The sequence below is a fragment of the Dromiciops gliroides genome, chromosome 2 (genome assembly GCF_019393635.1).
Source record: "Dromiciops gliroides isolate mDroGli1 chromosome 2, mDroGli1.pri, whole genome shotgun sequence".
NCBI lineage: Eukaryota > Metazoa > Chordata > Mammalia > Microbiotheria > Microbiotheriidae > Dromiciops > Dromiciops gliroides.
The window spans coordinates 485,020,987-485,041,281 of record NC_057862.1 but is presented as its reverse complement, the minus strand read 5'-3'; the positions used below and the strand labels follow the sequence as shown (position 1 = coordinate 485,041,281).

At 36.6% G+C, this 20,295-nt stretch overlaps 1 protein-coding gene across 1 annotated transcript in view; it reads right to left on the bottom strand.

Annotated features, from left to right (window-relative positions):
* GAN (gigaxonin) overlaps positions 1-20,295 on the bottom strand; it is an 89,075-nt gene that overhangs the window by 32,433 nt on the left and 36,347 nt on the right. The window contains exons 2-5 of the mRNA XM_043983482.1: positions 14,517-14,631; positions 11,514-11,864; positions 3,412-3,629; positions 3,052-3,173 (exon numbers count right to left, since the gene is read on the bottom strand). Coding sequence (XP_043839417.1) covers positions 3,052-3,173; positions 3,412-3,629; positions 11,514-11,864; positions 14,517-14,631 — 806 coding nt within the window. The remainder of the gene's footprint in view (positions 1-3,051; positions 3,174-3,411; positions 3,630-11,513; positions 11,865-14,516; positions 14,632-20,295) is intronic.

Sequence of the window (20,295 nt, the reverse complement as noted above, 5' to 3'; positions counted from 1 at the left end):
CAATTCAACTGCAGGAGCTTGTATCTGAGATAAAGGCTTTTGAACCATGAAAACATGTGGACATATATAAATTCATATCACAAACACAATCTTAAGATCATAGATCTAGGATGTTAACTGGAGGTCTGATTTTTTTTTAAGTTTTGGTATCTATATTTAAATAAAATTGGTTTCCTTTGTAATACTGTGTATTTTATCTTATGTATTGAAAATCATTATTCTGAGTTGTCCACAGATTTCGCCAGAAATAGTGTTGGCAACAGCTATGCTGTGGTAGCATCAACTTTTCCTATTAGCACATATAAGAAAGGGTTGGATAATATGTACAATAGGATCACTTTCATATACACATGAACCAATAGATATCATCTGTGCTCTAAAGCTTTAACATTTAGCTGCTATTAATTTTGGAATCTCATTTCAAAGAAAGCTACATAAAATGTCTTCTATTTAAAAAACACTTTTATTTCTAAAATACTTTCACATTTTTCCACACAAAAACTATGTAAGTTATTGTAGTTTCAGACAAAGATACTAAGAGGCAGAATGGTAAAGTGGATAGAGAGTAGTCCTCAATGTCAGGAACATCTGGGTCCAAGTCCCATTTCTAGCACATACAAGCCCAGTCAAGCCATAATCTCTCAGTGTCTCATGTAGTTCTTTAAGTCTATATACCTTATAAAAGAAGTACCAATCCGCATTAGTGGATCAAGTTTCTCCCAGGAACTCCCTACAATTGGAGGTAGTGTGGTAGGGCGCAAAGAGTATTGAGTTTGTAGACAAACTTCAGCTCTGTCACTTACTAGCTATGTGACCTGTGACCTTGGCTAAACCTAAAATCTCTGGGTTTCACTTTCTTCATTTATAGACAACCACTAAGGTCCTTTCTGGCTTTAAATCTATGATCCTACAAAGGTTTTATGACTTAGATATTATTATGCAGATAGTGGTGAAAATGCCCAATTATAAGTAAAAAAATCTAGTATCAGCAATGTGAGAGAAAGGATTCTTTTAGATCAAAGAGACACACAATAGAAAAATATCCCTCCCTTCTCCAACTATATCTATGATACTTAATGAGTACTGGGTCCTTATTTCCCTAACATCAATTTTAAAAGCTAGACCTATATACTTAGATGTAGTATAACCAAGTCTCCCCTATTTTTTTTCCTTTATGTAGAGAATAGACAATATCTTCTATTAAAGTTACAGAAAAGGGTTTTATTTTTTTTTAAATTATTATTTCATTAAAATTACGTCAAAAATTAACACCCATTTAAAAAAATTCTGAATTCCAAATTCTCTTCCTCCCTTTTCTCCCCCATCTTTGAGAAGACAAGTAATTTGCTATCAATTATACATGTGAAGTCACCTCTATTCTTTTTTTTTTGGTGAGGCAATTGGGGTTAAGTGACTTGCCCAGGGTCACTCGGCTAGTAATTGTCAAGTGTCTCAGGTTGGATTTGAACTCAGGTACTCTTGACTCCAGGGCTGGCGCTCTATCTACTGCGCCACCTAGCTGCCCCAGTCACCTCTATTCTTAAAAAGAACTACTATCCCCTTAACCTGTAGTCCTATATCTATCTTCTTTTTCTCCACCCTGTTCCTAGAAAAAGTCATTTGTATTTATTGCCTCTACTTTCTCTCTTGCTCATTTCTCAAACCTTTGCAATCTGGCTTTCAATCTTATTACTCAACTGTAACTGCTCTCTCCACACTTACCAATAATCTTTTAAATTGACAAATTTTATAATCCTTTCTTAGTTCTTATCCTTCTCAACCTAATTGCTGCATTTGATACTGATCACTCTCTTCCCTTTTGGATATTTTCAACTCTATTTTGTCTCCTTTATTGGCTCATCAGTTATATCATAGTCCCTCACTGTGGATATTCTCTAAGGTCTAACCACAGCCTTCTTCTCTATTTTTTTTTCTGGTGACCTCATCAACTAACTCCTATGAGCTCATTATCATTTCTACATAGATGGCTCACAGAAATTCAGTTCCAATTTCTTCTCTAAGTTTCAGTTTAAAAAATCATCTTCAAAAGGAATATCCTGAAGAAATCTCAAACTCAAAATGTAATTAAGTGTCCCCTTAAATGTTCCCTTCTTCCAACCTTCCTATATCTGTTGAACACATCATTATTTTTCCAGTATCTCAGTTTTGCAATCTTAGTAATTTTATCTATTGACTCTCTACTTTTCCTAACCCCATATAGCTTATCAATTGACAAGTTTGCCATTTCTGACTTTACAACAGCTCTTGCATCTGATCCTTTCTGTATTCATTTAGCCATTACCCTACCCAAGGTTTTCATCGCCTTTTATTTATCTATTACAATAGCCTTCTAATTGGTCTCCCTGCCTCAAGTCTCCACACAGCTGCCAAAATGACTTTCTCCTTGAGTACAGATTTGACTATGTCACTACCCTAATTCAATAAACTCTAATAGTTTCCTATTGCCTCAAGGGTCAAGTAAAAATTCCTGTTTAGTTCCAGGGCTCTTTCAAACTTAGCCTCAAACTGTCTTTCCAACCCCAATGGACATCATTCCCCCTCCTGCCCACACTTGATCTAGCCAAACTTACTTTTTCTCTGATCTTTACCCATGACACTCCATTTCCCATCTCTGTGTCTTTGAAATGGCCATTCCCTTTCTCATCTCCAATGTAAAGAGACCCTCTCTTCTTTTAAGATCAAGTTCAAGCATCATAGTCTGCATGATGCCTTTCCTAATCCATCTGCTTGTGCCCTTCATCCCAAAGTACCTTGTATTTAACTACTTCAGTTACTTGGGGTAACTCTTAATTTTGCACATTTAATATGTATTTCTTATTTCTCCCTTCAAAATGTCAACTCCTTAAGAATAGGGATTGTTTCATTCATTCTTTTTGTATCTCCAGTCCTTAGCATAGTGTATATAATAGGCACTTAATACTTACTGAGTAATTCTATATTTTATAAAGCTGTACCATATTAAGCAAATTCAAGTGCAGCTGCATACCATTTTATCTTGTGCTAAGGTAACCTTTAATAGAATATAGATACCTGCTGAAAGGACTCCATGGTTAAGTCTTGGAATACTTAATGGGGCCAGTTCAATCCAGAGCTGCCGATTAGGGTCATAAAGAGGGCACATACAGCGCATCACTGCTGTTGGTTTCCTTGAGCTAAAGAACATACATATAAATTAATAAATTAATTCATTTACATGTATTTTTTTTCTTTTAGACAATAGCATTATAACAAAATTTCATATCTTCAAGGAGAATTACTAAAAAAAAAACCCTGTTAAGTACTGCAATGTTTTAGAGATTCAAATTGAAAAATAAACATTTTGCATTCTATTTTACACAGGAAACAATATTCTTTAAGTCACCTCTCAAGCAATTGATACCAATTACTTACACTCTTTCTTCACCACCAACAGTTACTATGCATTCAGAATAACCCCTGGGTTTGAAAGATGCTAGCATTGCTTCTCCTTGTTGTGGCTGGCTGAGTGGTATATTGCTACATTCTTTGACGATCTCCCGTACTAATGGTTCACTCAGCATCTGTTCCCGTAAATAACTGGAGTCTAATCCTGAAACCCATAGAGCTGACATAACATCCTTCATGTGGACCTGAAGAACAAGAATATGATATTGGGGAGAATGTAGGTGGGAGAAAAGGGGAAAAAAGGAAGTAAATATCTTAAAAAATACATAATTTTCCTATAATTCACTAACTCACTGCCCAATTTCCCACCTCCCCAAAATCTAAAATGTACTCACAGTTAAGTCAGATTGTTAGTATTATTTTGGGGGGGCAGGCAATGAGGGTTAAGTGACTTGCCCAGGGCCACACAGCTAGTAAGTATCAAATGTCTGAGGTCACATTTGAACTCAGGTCCTCCTGAATCCAGGGCTGGTGCTTTATCCACTTTGCCACCTAGCTGCCTCCCCCCTCCCCCCCTTAATAAGTATTTACTAAGCACCAGTACTATATTCTTAAATACACATCCCCAAAAGTTACTCAATTACAATAATTTTTCCTCCCCTGCTAATGGTATTCCTTCTATTAGTGCATACTGCAACATATCTACTCTTCATCCTTTGTGCATCTTGTCATCCTTTGCTCTATTTTCAATTGATTGGCCACCATCACTATAGAAGTAGAAGGGGGTCTACTCAAGACTGAAGGCTATTTTAGTTTTTTCAAGGGTCATCACAGCCAAAGACTTCATGATACAATGATTAACTTGATGGTGTATGTCTCAGTTAGGCTAGTCCTCAGATAGCAGGCAAAGTCTGTTACTGGAGATGAATTTGAAGCCTTTCCTGCTTTGTAGAACATTGCTAGGGCTTACACTCCAGGATCACCTCCCCACTCCCATCTCATGACATAACAAAGTAGAGCATGGGATTTTGGAAATGGAAGAGTTATTACAAATCATCTAGTCCAGGGCTTCTCAAACATTTTCCCACTCGAGACCCCTTTGTGCCTGAAAAATTTTTACGTGATCCCCAGGTATATAAGTATATAAAATTGGTATACATTAACCTTTTACTATTGCCAAATTTTTCGTGACCCCCACATTCAGTTACATAATCCCATATGAGGTTGCAACCCACAATTTAAGAAGCTTTGATCTAGTCCAACCCTTTCATTTTACGGATAGGGAAACGGAGGCCAAGAAGAGTCAAGTAACTTGCTGAAGGTTATACAGAGTGACAATCAGAGCTGGGATTCAACTATAGACTCCCTAATTCCAAAACCAGTAGTCTTACCACAACATTGTCCTGAGGAGAACCTTATTATATACTATGGCCTAGCTTTCATATATATATGGACACAGAAGAGGTCAAATTCTCTAAATTATAATGAACACATCCTTCCTCTCTAAGAAAAAAAAATCATGCAGAAATAGCTTAATACAGGATAGTTGCCCTGGAAAAGGGTGTCAGTTCCATCTTTTAACAACAGCCTTATAAAGAAACCTAGGAAATCAAAAATTCAAAGACAGCCTCAGAATACTATGAAGCTTCTGTTTACCCTTAATACAGCTTCATAGTATTCTGAGGCTGTCTCTAAGATTCTAAATTACAGAGAAAGTACTGACCTGAAGAGACAATTTCTTCATTAGAGAGTTCACTTTAATCAAAGAAAATGAAATTTCATGCCTTAGCTTTAGACTACAGATTAACAAAGAAATACAAAGCTATCTTCAGTATCCTCAACCTCAGGCAAATAGTCAACCTTGGGCACAAAGATGCAGGAAAGGAGAGCCAGAGCATTCTAGTCATGAGGAACAGTCAGCGAAAAGGCAGTTGGATGACGCAGTATCATGTTCAAGGATTAGCAACAAGGTTAGTGTCACTGGACTATATAGTGTTTGGAGGAGAATAAAGTCAGAAACCTGGAAAAGTAAGGATGATCAGGTTGTGAAGGGCTTTAAAATCTAAATAGGATATTGTATTTGATCCTGGTGGTAATATAATAGTGAGTCACTGGAGTTTGGTGAGAAAGGAGGGGATAACATGTTTAAATCTGTACTTTAGGTAAATCACTTTAGCAAGTGACTGGAGGATAGATTAGATTGAATGAGATTGGAATAGGAAAAGACTTCAAACAGAGAGTAATTAGAAGACTACTGTAATAGTCGAAATGAGAAGTGATTATTGCCTATTCAAAGGTGGTGGCTTTATGAGAGAAAAAAAAGGGAACACATTTAAGATACTGTGAAGCTAAAACCAATAAGATGGAATGAATATGTGGGGTAAGTATGAGAAGTAGGGGATAACAGAGTGACTGGGATGATGGTGTCCTCAACAGGAATAGAGAAGTTTGGAAAGAGGTAGGTTTTGGGGAAAATTTAATGTTCTGTTTTGAACATGTTGAGTTTCATCCCTAAGTTAGAAATGTCTGACAGACAGGTGGTGATGTGAAAATGGAGATCAGGAGAGATGTTAGAGATAGATAGGTAAGTAGATCTGGAAATCATTTGTATGGATATAATCAACTGGAGCTAATGAGACTACCAAGTGATATACAAAGGGAGAAGAGAAGAGGGTCCAGGACAGACCCTTGGGGGCCACCTAGAGGAATATCAAGGAAAGAAAATTGAGAAGGAGCTGTTAAGTAGGAGGAAAATCAGGAAAGAACTATGTCATAAAAACCTAGAGAGAAGAAAATACTGAAAAGACAGTCATAGTTTGAAAAGAAGTCAAGAAGGATGAGAATTAAGAAAAGGGCATTAAATTTGACAATTAAGAAATCATTGGGGGGCAGCTAGATGGTGCAGTGGTTAAAGCACCAGCCCTGGATTCAGGAGTACCTGAGTTCAAATCCGGCCTCAGACACTTGACACTTACTAGCTTTGTGACCGTGGGCAAGTCACTTAACCCCCATTGCCTAAAAAAAGAAGAAAAAAAAATCATTGGTAACTTTGGAGAGAGTAGTATTAGTTGAATGAAGTCAGAATCCAGACAGCAGAACGATTTAGAAGTGAGTATGAAGAAAAGAAATGGTGGGACTAATTGTAGACATCTTTCTTAAGGAGTTTAGCCACTTTAAAGGGGAAGGGAAAAAAATAACTATCAGAGATAGTTGGAGAAAATGAATTTTTAAAGAATGATGTAAATATGTGCCTATTTGTTGGCAATGGGAAAGTGGATAGCAGATAGAAACTGAAGATGAGTTGGGGTGGAGTTGAAAAAGGGAACAATACTGGAAAAGATGGGATGGAATAGGATCCCTTGTACATGTAAAGGGAGTTGTCTTAGAAGCAGAAGGGCCACTTCTTTATGTGAGACAGGGGTAGATTATATATAGCTGGGTAAGACACCTGAGTGATGTGAGATGAGGAAGGGAGAAGGAGTTCTTGGTGAGCTCTCACAATTTTTTCAGTTAAGTATAAGGCAAGGTCCTCCCTTGAAAGGCATCAAAGGAGGGGTGCCATGAGAAGATTAAGGAGTGAAAAGGTTTGGAATAGTCCCTATGATGAAAAGGATAATGAATTGATTAGGGAAATGTAATTGGCATACTGCAGTGGAGGATTAGTTGAGATGATGTAACAAATTTGTAATGGATACAGTCAACAAAGTTTTGTGATTTTTCTCAAGCTCTGTTCAGTAGTAAGTGAATAGGAGTGGAGGGATGGTGGGAGTAATCCAAGGCTGGGGCTTGGCAATAATACATGCCTACAGCTAGGATGAGGAGGAAAGACACTTGAGTGGAAAGTTAAACTGATTCACCAAGAGGTCAAGATAGGGAAATAAGAAGAGTGTCACTTATACAGTGGTAATGGCTTGGAAAAAAGAATTGGAGGATAAAAGACCCAGGCTTATTTGACAAAAATTGCTGGGAAAACTGGAAAACAGTAAGTATAAACTAGATAAAGAGCAACATCTTAGACTGAATACCAAGATAAGGTCAAAATGGGTTCATGATTAACACATAAAGGGGGCATAATAAACAAATTAGGAGAGCAAGGAATAATTTGCCTGTCAGATCTATGGAGAAGGGAAGAATCTGTGACCAAAGAAAAAACAGAGAGCAGGATGAGATGTAAAATGGATAATTTTGATTATATTAAATTAAAGGGTTTTTGGACAAACAAAACCAATACAACCAAGATTAGAAAGAAAGCAGAAAGAAAAATCTGAAATTGGAAAGCTTGTATAAACAAATGCTGAGAACTATTTTTACATGTAACTGGAAAAAAATAAAATTCTTTTATTAGGGAAAAAACAAATATTTTACTTAAAAAAAAAGAAAGAAAGCAGAAAGTTGGGGAAATTTTGTTATAGCAAGTATCTCTGATAAAAGCCTCATTAAAAAAAAAACAACAAATAAACATTTTTATTTAAAGTTTTGGGTTTCAAATTCTATCACTCCTTCTCTTCCTCCTCTCCCCCCCTCCCTGAGGCGGTAAGCAATCAGATATACGCTATACATGTGCAATTATGTAAAACGTTGTCATATTAGTCCTTTTGTATAAGAAAACGTCAATAAAAGAAAAAATGAAAGTAAAACACAGCATGCTTCAGTCGGTCTTTGGAAGTCAACAGTATGTCTGTCTAATCATTAGTCCTTTGGGATTATCTTGGATCATTGTATTTCTGAGAATAGTTAAGTCATTCCCAATTCTTCATCATACAACATTACTGTCACCGTGCACAACGTTCTCCTCACTTCACTATACATCAGTTCATATAGGTCTTTCCAGGCCTTTCTGAAATAGTGCTGTTTGTCATTTCTTTTTTTTTTTTTTAAGTGAGGCAATTGGGGTTAAGTGACTTGCCCAGGGTCACACAACTAGTAAGTATTAAGTGTCTGAGGCTAGATTTGAACCCAGGTACTCCTGACTCCAGGGCTGGTGCTCTATCCACTGCGCCACCTAGCTGCCCCTGTTTGTCATTTCTTAAAACAGAATAATATTCCATCACCATCACATACCAGTTTGTTTAGCCATTCCCCAACTGACAAACATTTCTTTGATTTCCAATTCTTAGCCATCACAAAAAAAGCTGCTATAAATATTTTTGTACAAATAGGTCTTTTTCTCTTTTAGGGGATGTCTTTGGGATATAAACTTAGAAGTGGTATTGTTGGATCAAAGGGTATGCAAGGTTTTATAGTCCTTTGCTCTCCAGATGGTTGGATCTATTCACAACTCCACCAACAGTGGATTAGCATCCCAGTTTTCCCATATCCCCTCCAACATCCGATATTTCCCTTTTTTTGCTATATTTGTAAAGGCCTCATTTTTTAAACATATAGAAAACTGTAGGGGGCAGCTAGATGGCTCAGTGGATAAAGCACCAGCCCTGGATTCAGGACGACCTGAGTTCAAATCAGGCCTCAGACACTTGACACTTACTAGCTGTGTGACCCTGGGAAAGTCACTTAACCCCGATTGCCCCGAAAAAAACAAAAAAATATATAGAAAACTGAGTCACATTTATAATATTATTAGTAATTCCCCAATTGATAAATGGTCAAAGAATATGAACAGGCAGTTTTCAGATGAAGAAATCAGAGCTATCTGTAGTCATATGAAAATATGCTCTGAAATTCACTATTGATTAGAGATTTTGCAAATTTATCTGAAGTTGGGGGCAGGTAGGTGGTACAGTCGATAAAGCACCAGTCCTAGATTCAGGAGGACCTGAGTTCAAATCCGGATTCAGACACTTGACACTTACTAGCTGTGTGACCCTGGGCAAGTCACTTAACCCCCATTGCCCTGAAAAAAAAAAGAAAAAAAAATTATCTGAGGTACCACTTCACACCTATCATATTGGCCAATATGACAGAAAAGGAAAATGATAAATGGTGGAGGGGGTGTAGGAAAATTAAAACACTAATGTATTGTTGGTGGAGTTGTAAACTGATCCAACCATTATGGAGAGCTGTGCCCAAAGGCCCATAAAACTGTGCATGATCTTTCATTCTACAATACTATTAACTAGGTCTGTATCCCAAAGAGATTTTGTAAAAAAAAGGGGAAAAAGACCTATTTGTACAAAAATATTTATAGCAGTTCTTTTTGTGGTGGCAAAGAATTGGAAATTGAGGGGATGTACATCAATTGGGAAATGGCTGAACAAGTTGTAGTCTATGATTGTGATGGAATACCATTGCAAAGTGAAGTAAGAACACTGTACATAGTAACAGAAATTTTGTATGATGATCAACTGTGAATGTCTTAGCTATTCTTAGCAATACAAGACAATTCCAAAGGACTCAAGATAAAAAATGCTATCCTCTTCCAGACAAAGAACTGCTGGGGTCTGAATGCAGATCAAAACATACCATTTTTTACTTTGTTTTTTTTTCTGGGATTTTTTTTTTTTGGTCTGTGTTTTCTTTCACAACATGATTAATATGGAAATGTGTTTTGCATGATTGCACATGTTTAACCTATATCAAAGAGTTTACTGTCTAAGGAAGGAGAAGGGGAAAGGGAAAGAATTTGTAATTCAACATTTTAAAAAATGAATGTTTTTGTTTTGTTTTGTTTTTTGCAGGGCAATGAGGGTTAAGTGACTTGCCCAGGGTCACACAGCTAGTGAGCGTCAAATGTCTGAGGTAAAATTTGAACTCAGGTCCTCCTGAACCCAAGGTTGGTGCTTTATCCACTGCGCCACCTAGCTGCCCTCTAAAAATGAATGTTAAAAGTTGTTTTTACATGTAATTGGGAAAAAATAAAATATTAATAAAAAAAGAATTGGCGGGTGAGAGACGAAAGGGTTGAAAGGTAGAAGGAATGATAAAAGATTATGATGAGACAAAGGAATTTCAGAGTTCATGAACATGATGGAAGTGGAACACTTTTGGATGATAACTAGATCTATGCTTATGGAAAAGTGGAAAAATAGGTCATTAGAATTGAACAGCTTGATGAACTGGGAAGTAAGGAAGTTTTTCTTCCCTTTTGTTATTTATTTATTTTAAACATTTTTTTTTCTTTTAGTTAGGGAGTTCTGAAGGAGTTTCAATAGTTTTGTTAAAGCACTAGTATTAGGGCAGACAGAAAGACTTGTGAGTCAGGCACTGAACTCATTAAGAAAGAGAATATTTTACAGGCCTGTAAATAATAAAAGACTCCTGACTGGGTGACAAATTTGGATCAAATAAACCTCAGAGAAGGGTAAGTGATGGTGGTAGTGTCAGAGTCTGGAAGTGGCAAAGGGAGAACAATGAATATCTATTCTTCCAATATGGATATCTGGTTCTCACATCAATGAAAGCAACCCTCTCTTCCATGTAATTAATCTAAGTACCAAGGAAAGGTTAGCTATATTGAGACTACAAACACGGGTTTATAATTTATCCCTGAGGGTTTACTATGTTTAGAATAATAAAGACAAATATTTTACATGCTTATATATATCAAGAAAGATTAGCACCACAGTCCTGAAATGTACTAAGATAAATTAACAAATTTGATAGCTAAAATTCAAAATAACAAAGGTAGTGTCTTATTCATAATGAGAACATCTGACTTAGAAAACGTACACAAGGGAAGAGCCACTGAAGGCTCACCCTTCTCTTCATCAAATGAAGTAACATATCAAGTGTTTGCAGATCTCAAAGCACTACATTCTTGTCAGTTATTATTTTTATTTATTATTATTATTTTTTTTTAGTGAGGCAATTGGGGTTAAGTGACTTGCCCAGGGTCACACAGCTAGTAAGTGTTAAGTGTCTGAGGCCGGATTTGAACTCAGGTACTCCTGAATCCAGGGCCAGTGCTCTATCCTCTTCGCCATCTAGCTGCCCCCTGTTATTTTTAATCTAAGCACTGCTTGAGTTACTTTTCCCACAGAATGAAATCTCCTTGAGGGCTTGGATTGTTTCATTTTGTCTTTGTACCTCCAGTACCAACTTAGCTTCTCAAATTAAATTCAATTTGTAAGTTGCTTCTTAAAATAGGATAAAGCAAAATAGGCAAACAACTAAAATAAATATCCAGAAAGACAAATTAGAAGTGTTATCAATTTCAAGTACTTCTACAGTACCTTTCTTATTTCTGAATCATGGGATATCCATCGAATAACTGCTTCAAATACATATCTTTCATTGCCAACATTTAACTTCTCAAGAGAAATCACTTCTTTCAGTTTTTGAGGATTTAGTTCTAAGAATTCTTCAGTGCTGCTGACGTCTCGGAAATGAGTCTCCAGGTATTCCGTAGCAAGATAATGTACATGATGCAAACAATAATGCAGTGCAAAGTCTCGAATGCCAATGCAGTTCTCAGCAGCAATACAACCTTCCAAAAATTCGCAGCAAAGTGTTTTCAGATCTGTCAACAGCAACAAGTCTGCTGCTTGAACCACATCTTGGATTGTGTCTTCATTTAGCCTGATCTGTAAGAATTTTATATACATATTTTATATTCAAAACTAAATTTTAAACACTTGAAACCAAAAGTACTGCCAACTTTCTTTTTTCTTTTTTTAGCTAAAAGTTGAAGGCACCCTGAGCAAAAAAAGTGGGAAAAGAATGGATAATGTATGCGATGTGTACCCTTTTGTTGATAGCTTTCCCTAGTCCTAGAAGCCGCTAGCACTTTCCCTTCTATAATTCCCTTGTGCCTACCATATGTGTGTGTATGTATGTATATATGTGTGTATGTGTATATATACATACATACATACATACATGTATATCGACTATACCACTACATGTACAAGTCTCCTTTATTAAAATATATGCTTATTGAGGAAAGAGATTGTCTTTAATTCTTGAGAATGGCATGTTCTGGTGACTGAATTATGTGGTAAACAGATTATCCCTTAAAGTAAGACTACCATTATTGGTGAAAATTTTGTCTGTTTTCCTGCTTTAGTATGTTGAACTATAATTTTAATATACTCTAGTATACTGAACAAATTTTAAGTCATGATCTTATAATATTTCAGTTATTTTGAATATCAAGCATCATATAATACTTTAGATCTACAAAGGATGAGACAGATTTGAATTTGTACAAATCTTCAGAACTCTCAAAAAGTTGCTTTTCAGAAAGATTTTAAAATTTTGTTTTCTTATACTTTCATTCAATTGGCTTCCAATTCTAGCCTGAGGGTCCCTGCCACCTCTTCACTCTGTCACAGTAATCTAAGTCACTGTTGAAAGGCCTGTGTAATGTTTCTGGAATCACTGATACATTAAGAACATCACAAAGAGTTATTAAGTACCTAACCTTTAATTAGAAATGGAAAGAAATAATTCCACTGTATAGTCAAAGCAATTTTTTAGTCTGCTTAGACAATAGGAGCCCGAAGTTGCTGGACTTGTCTGTCATATGACGGAGATTGGAATATTGCTCAAGCCATATCAGTACTCTGTTAAAGAGAGGAAGTTTTCTCAAGATACATACTTGAAAAAGCAAAAATGTATCATACTGAATAAAACTCTTGTCAGGACCTTTTGTATGCATATTACAGTTACAACTTTAAATTAAATGGGAGAATAAAACAGAGGTCAACCTATAAACAGCAAGATTTTAAAATTCAACCTAGAAGCTAACATGTTGATCATGAACTTTATTCAAAAGAAGCTATATAAGTTAAACTAACTTCCAATCATGGCTCTGAGACATCCTGGAATATCTTTGATTATTTCACAGGAAAGCAAAACAAAATTAACTTAAATCAGAAGAAATGTCATGAAACCAAATCTAAATTTCATAATTTTTGGTGATCATTGTTTGATAATGGGCAGGGTGCAAACCTGTAACTGCAAGAATGGACATAGAGAAAAGGCAAGAAGGAAGGGAATCAAAGAGAAAAGGAAGAATGGTAAAATAAAGGAAGGAGAAAAGATAGAGATGGAAAGACTATTACTATACTCTGGATAGATAAAATCTATTCCTGCATAAGCAAAATAGAAAATAGAAAAATAGAAAACTTTCCCTAGCTGAATGTGATTCTTCCTTTGAACCCAGCAGCACCTTACATATAAATCCCTTACATTCTTTTTTTTTTTAATTTTTTTTTTTTTTAGTGAGGCAATTGGGGTTAAGTGACTTGCCCAGGGTCACACAGCTAGTAAGTGTTAAGTGTCTGAGGCCAGATTTGAACTCAGGTACTCCTGACTCCATGGCTGGTGCTCTATCCACTGTGCCACCTAGCTGCCCCTCTTACATTCTTTATATGCTACTTTGTGTTAGTTGTATATGGTTTGTCTTTCTTGTCTTATTGTAACAACTCCTCTAGTGCCTAACCTAACCCAAGGCCTTGCATGTATAGTGTAAGGGGTAAAATTCTAGCTATACTATCTAAAATATAATGAATGGTCGCCAATAAATTATAAGCTTTAGCAAGAGTATTTAAGTGTTTAAGTATTTATTAAAGAGCATTAGGATCAGAGAGAAAGGTAAAAATCTAACTATTTCTAAGAAACCTTATCATCCAACCAACCATGGCAAGGTCAGCAACCAAAAAGAGATAGAACCCCTCCGCCAGTGTCCCCTTTCTACTTCATGTCCTCCTCCCAGAAATGGGAGGCTCCTCAAGTTGATTGGCTGGTAGCCTTGATAGATAGTACCCATAAGCAAACATCACTTCCTGACGCTAAGGACCTTGACTGCATGGCTTGCCCTCAGAGGCCTTCTCTTCATGGCAGAGCTTTTCTACAGTAAGTTTCCAGCAGGTGGTGTCATTCTAATTGTTACAATAGCAGGATCTTGACATTCATTGAATGAAAATATACTAACCTATACTGTCTGGGTTAAAGAGCTGCCCCCAAATGATATTCTGAAGTAGGGAAAATAAGAGTAAAAAATAAATAGGTTTCCAATTACTTTTTTCTTCCTTACTCCAGGGTAAGAGCTGAGTAGAGCTCTGGAAGGACACATATGGAGTGCTGTCAACCAAGCAAACAATAACTACCAGTCATGTACACAATTCAAGATTACAGCAGCTGTGAATCTTTGTTATATAAGTGATGAAAGGAAACCTTCCCCCTCAGCTTAAAAAGTCTTTAGATCTTCTTTCCCTTGTTTTTCATCATACCTGTCCACTGAAGATGTAATCCAGGATCTCTCTCATAACCATTACTGATATTCCTTCAAGTTCAATTTTATAAGTTGATCCATCATCTTTTGGAGGATTATAGTTTAATTTTGTTCTAGGAAATGGAATAAAAAATGTCATTAAAGAGATTTCTAAAAATTAAAATACAGTAGTGAATTAACTGTTATGTAAAAATACTTTTTTCATCAATAAAACTATTACCTTCAAAAATCAATTTGACAATTTCGATTTGTAAAACTTTTATAAAGTCTTCAATTTTTTATTATTAAACTTTTTTTTTTGGTTTTAGAGTTTCTATATGTGATACAATACATAGAAAATCAGTCTCAAGTCAGGAAGATCTATCTGGGTTCAAGTTAAGATTCTAAAACATACTGGCTTTGTGACCCTGGAAAGGTAATTTATCATTTCAGTGCCCCAATCAACTCTTTTAGACTAAATTGCAGAGAAGGTAATGATCTAAATTGATGGAGGACCCTTACCAAAGCTACTGAATTAGATGAAAGAAATAGGTCCAGTCACAAACTAACTAGGTTTTCTCAGAGAACCTGATTCATGTATCTAAAACTTAGATTGCTATCTCTGATTCCCTTTGTTCATTGTACCCCTCACACACTCAATTTCAAGAGCCTCTTTCAAACATTTTGCCAAAATAAATTCAAATTCCATGAATAACACTACAGATGCTGCCCAAGAATCTTTCTTTCCTAAAAAGGAAGCACTTTCTAACAGGTTTAACAAAACCATTGTTTATATGTATTAGTTTTGAAATGTCTTATATATATTGCAGGTTCTTAAACCCTAAAAACCTATCCAAATTTATGAGTCAATAGGTTCTTAAAGAGGCAATTCTTTATAAAGGATCAAATGAGATAATAATTGTAAAGCACTTAGCATTTCCTATGTAAATACTTATTCCCTCTTTTTCCTTTCCCCCACTCCTCCAAAATTATATAATTTAGCTTTGTAGTAGCCTGGTAGGCCTGGGCCCAGATAGGGATGCTCTGGCCCTGAGGGGGACACTCGGACCTTGGAGAAATACAGTTGATCAGCTTGCTGGAGTCAGTTAGAGATTATTCTTTCCTTGGAGAAGCAAAGTAGTTAATTAACCAGGTAGTGGTTAGTCAAACAGATAATAAAGTAGACATGTCAGGGACACCCAGAAAGCTGGGTGCCTTGAATTTACAGCAAGAGCTTAGTTGGGAGCCAGTCGTGTTTGCTATGTGATTAGGATCAGGTAGTGACAATAATCTCAAGTTAGAAATGTGGAATTTTTATTATTCATGTATCCAAATAGCTAACATCATCATTTTCCATACTGCTGTAACTTTTCAGTCTTAAGTCCCTCCTCCCACCCCCTTCTCTCCTCTATAAAATTGTCATCTTCTCCTTTGTTCAGGGAATTGAAGTTTAGACGACTTCTTCCAGCCATGCCTCTATGTGCCAAATAATAAAAACTTTTACTTAAATTCTGATTAGAACGTGTGGGCGAGTAATTCTTTGAAAGAGGAATATTTTCAGAACCAATCTAGCAGTAACAGAATCTTAAGGCAAAGACGGCTATAAGGCCAGCATCCCTCTGACCATATAGATACAAAGGCAACTCCAGTTTGTAGGTACAGTCATCATGTTCAGCATGTATCTACAAAGCTATCGTACAGGCTTTGAGTTATAGGCCAGGTATCTCAGTACATTTGTCACTTTTATTAAAAGGGTGGGATAAGTTGACAGACAGCTTTCATCAAAAAGAAGGAAAGTATTAATGAAATAATGGATCATCTAAGTCATTTATATTTGGCTTTAAGAGATACAGTATAATTTTGGGGAGCAGGCTGTCTTTTAAATAATATTTCAAACTCAGACCAATATTAAAAATTAGTCTGTATCCTCTGAACATGTTAACACAACTGAATGAGGCAACCCAAATGTTTGGTTGAATTAATTAAATCAGGAACTAACTACCCAGAAAAAAAATTTTAATGGAAAGAATTATTTCAGAGTCACCAGTAGACAGTAAAAAAGGAATCATGGATGAAATGGTAGAAAGGGATAGTTCACAACTGTAAAATTTACCATTTTATGTCACAGCAAAACCTCAGTTATCTGAACTCTGAAGCAATGAGACACTCTGGTAATTGAAACTTTTAATCAGCCTAGGAGTTAAAGGTCTTAACTTTAAATTACTTTTATTTATTTATTTATTTTTGCAGAGCAATGAGGGTTAAGTGACTTGCCCAGGGTCACACAGCTAGTAAAGTGTCTGAGGCCAGATTTGAACTCAGGTCCTCCTGAATCCAGAGCCGGTGCTTTATCCACTGTGCCATCTAGCTGCTTCCTAAATTATTTTTAATAATAATAGCTAGCCAGTTACATAATGCTTTATGGTTGCAAAGTGCTTTAGAAATATCTCATTTTATCCTCACAGCAACCCAGTAAGGGAGGTGCTATTATTATTCCCATTTCACAGATGATGAGGCAATCAATCAGAGGTTAAGTGACTTGTTCACGGTTGAACGACTAGTTAGTGTTTGAGGCTGGATTTGAATTCAGGTCTTCCTGACTTCAAGTTCAGCATTCTATCCACTGCACCACCTAGTTACAAAATTAGAAAAAACAACAACAACAACCCAACCAATATATTATATACTTCCCTCTATTAAGTTATGATATTATGCTGTAAATGTAATACATGTTACATGACATGAGACTGTATCAGGCTGACCAACTGACCTCCCCAATAAATTGTTTTGTTTTGGCTTTTTTGGTGGGGCAATGAGGGTTAAGCGACTTGTCTAGGGTCACACAGCTAGTGTCAAGTATCTGAGGCTGAATGAATTCAGGTCCTCCTGAGTCCAGGGTCCGTGCTTTATCCACTGCGCCACCTAGCTGCACCCCCTCCCCAATAAATTGAACCACTTGTCATACTTCCCAAGACTCCATCTTTTCATACCATCCAGTTATCTTGTCATCTGATCCCCAACAAGACCTCTATATCTAGGACTTCCAGAATTTATGCCCCCAGGGAAAGGTAATCCTTTTATCTTTGCCTAGAGGCCCTCCCAGCCTTCCTGATTGGTGATTAAATACAAACCATCCCATTAAACACAGCCCACCTCAGTTCATTCTTTAACTTCCCAGCAAATTTAGCCATTTCAATTCCTCTTGACCCTCCCACCCCCAACAATAGTTGCTTATGGAATAGATGTGTCAGTTGGCCACCTTAAACATCAACTCACCTTCTCAGTGATTCCCTAGACCCAAATTTCCCTTTCCTGGCCACCACTCCCCTACATTTCATTTGTCTTTCCATATTAAAATGTCAGTTCCTTAAGGGCAGGGGTTGAATTTATATTTCTATGTCTTAAGAAAATGCCATGTACACAGTGAATGCTTAATAAATGTTTAATCATTCATATAACCAACACTGTGAAGTTACCATGTGTGTTTGCTTCAAGTGCCTGTCAGTGCAGATACACACAAAGGTTTCCTTAAGTCTATTATTTCAAAAGGCATAGTACAAAGCGTAGAGCAAGCTCATCAAATAACTACTGAAAAAGTTCTAATTAATGTTAAGTAGCATGGAAACCTGCCACAGAACCTGTCCCATTTATCACATTCACGAATAATAACAGTGAGAAAGAGCTAGAAGAGAGAATTCCAATTAACCCCCCCTCCCCCAACAGATTAGAAAAATGTATGGACTAAATTCAAAACTAAAACTAAATTTAACTAGGAAAAATACATTTTACTGGCTCTTAGGGCCAAAAATTAATTGTACTTGGATGGCACTTAGTTTAACATGCATTCATATGAAAAAGACCTTAGTTGACTAAGTGTGCCAGTGTGACTGCAAAAATAAAACAAGAACAAAACCTTCTCTGGGTTTTACAGCCTAGTCTGTTTTATGGCTAGAAAGGAGATCATAGAATAGTAGGTAGATTTAGAGCTGGAGGAGATCTCAGTGACCAAATCCAACTTTTAAACTTGTATTGAAAAGGTAGAAATTAGGGCACAAAAAAGTTAAATGACTGCAAATGTCCTGTGATATCACAAAAGGAAGACCAATCAGACCAGTGAGACTGCCCCCATAACTTTAATAAAGCCATGGCCATCAACTGTATTATCGAATGCCTTGGTTGCATCCCTTCCCTGGCCCTGACAAGCAGGTTATCGGCTGAAGACTTGAGTATATCTTTTCTTTGCTTCCCCTATCTCTACCACCCACCCATCATGTTCTGTTAAGCCCTCCCTTGTTCTGGGGGGGGGGGGGGGGAGGGAGGAAGAAACTGCAGTCAGAATAATACTGCTCCAAATAGACACCAATGTAGTACTGCTACCTTTAAAAGCCTAAAGCAACTCACACCTCAACTTTAAGAAGCAGTGAATTCACTAATATGTGTACTTTCCTCACTGATTCAGACGGCAACCTCTTTTCCATGCCTTAGTAGACATGTTTTATGAATGCCTGTGCATAAAAAATAACAATAACCACGTCCTGGCCACGCTTCTGATGAAGAACCTCTCCAAATTTAACTAGGCTGAACCTCAATCTGACACCAGGACTATACTCGAAAGTCTTTTCATGACCCCTCACATTTCACATACCCCCCTTTTTTGGGGGGGCTACAACTCATGTGTCCTTGGGTTTTATTAAGGGAGATACGTGGCACCTGGAAGGAAACAGAAAAGAAGGGAACATTGCTATAATGTTGTCCTGGTTGGATCATATCTTTAATGTTATGTTGAATTCTGGGCACCACATTTGAGTCAGGCCATTGACAAACCAGAGAAGGGTGAAAGGATAGTGATGATGTATTCTGACATATGAGGATTAGGTGAAGCAACTCATCCTATTTAGCCAAAAGAAGAGGAGTTAATGGGAGTACGTAATAACAGTCTTCAAGTATTTGAGGGACTATTATTGGGAAGAGGAATTTGATTTATTTTGCTTATCTTTAGCTGATGGACTTCAGAGAAATGTATGGTAGCTGTAAGAAGGCAGATATTGAATTAATATAAGAAAACTTCCTAATAAATAGAACTTCTTATTAGTAGAATGAGTTGTCTCTTGAATTAGTGGGATCTCCTTTTTTTTTTCTCTCTGAACTTATCATTTAGGTTTCATTTTTTTTTAAATTGTGAGTTCTAATTTCTCTTCCTCACTCAAATCCCTCCCCCACCCACTAAGAAGATAAGCAATATATCAATTATACATATAAAATCATTCACAACATATCTCCTTATTAGCCATGTTACGAGAAAAGAAAAATTTAATTTGCACTCAGAGATTATCAGTTCTCTTTCTGGAGGTGGATAGCATTTTTCGTCATGAGTCCTTTTACATTGTCTTGGATCCTCATACTGATCATAGTAACTATCTTTCACACTTGATCATCATTACAATATTGCTGTTACTACATACAATGATCTTCTGATTCTGCTTACTTCACTTTGCATGTTTGTGTAAGTCTTCGCAGGTTTTCCTGAACCTATCCCCCTCATTATGTCATAAAGCATAACAGTGTTCTATCACAATTATGTACCACAACTTGTTTGGCCATTCCCCAATTGATGGGCATCCCCATAATTTCTAATTCTTTGCCACCACAAAAGGAGCTGCTATAAGCATTTTTGTACATATAGATCCTATTCCTTTTCTTTGATATTTTGGGATATAGACTGAGTAGTGGTATGGCTAGGTCAAAGGATATGCACATTTTTATAGCCAAGTGAATTTGAATAATGCAAATTTACATAA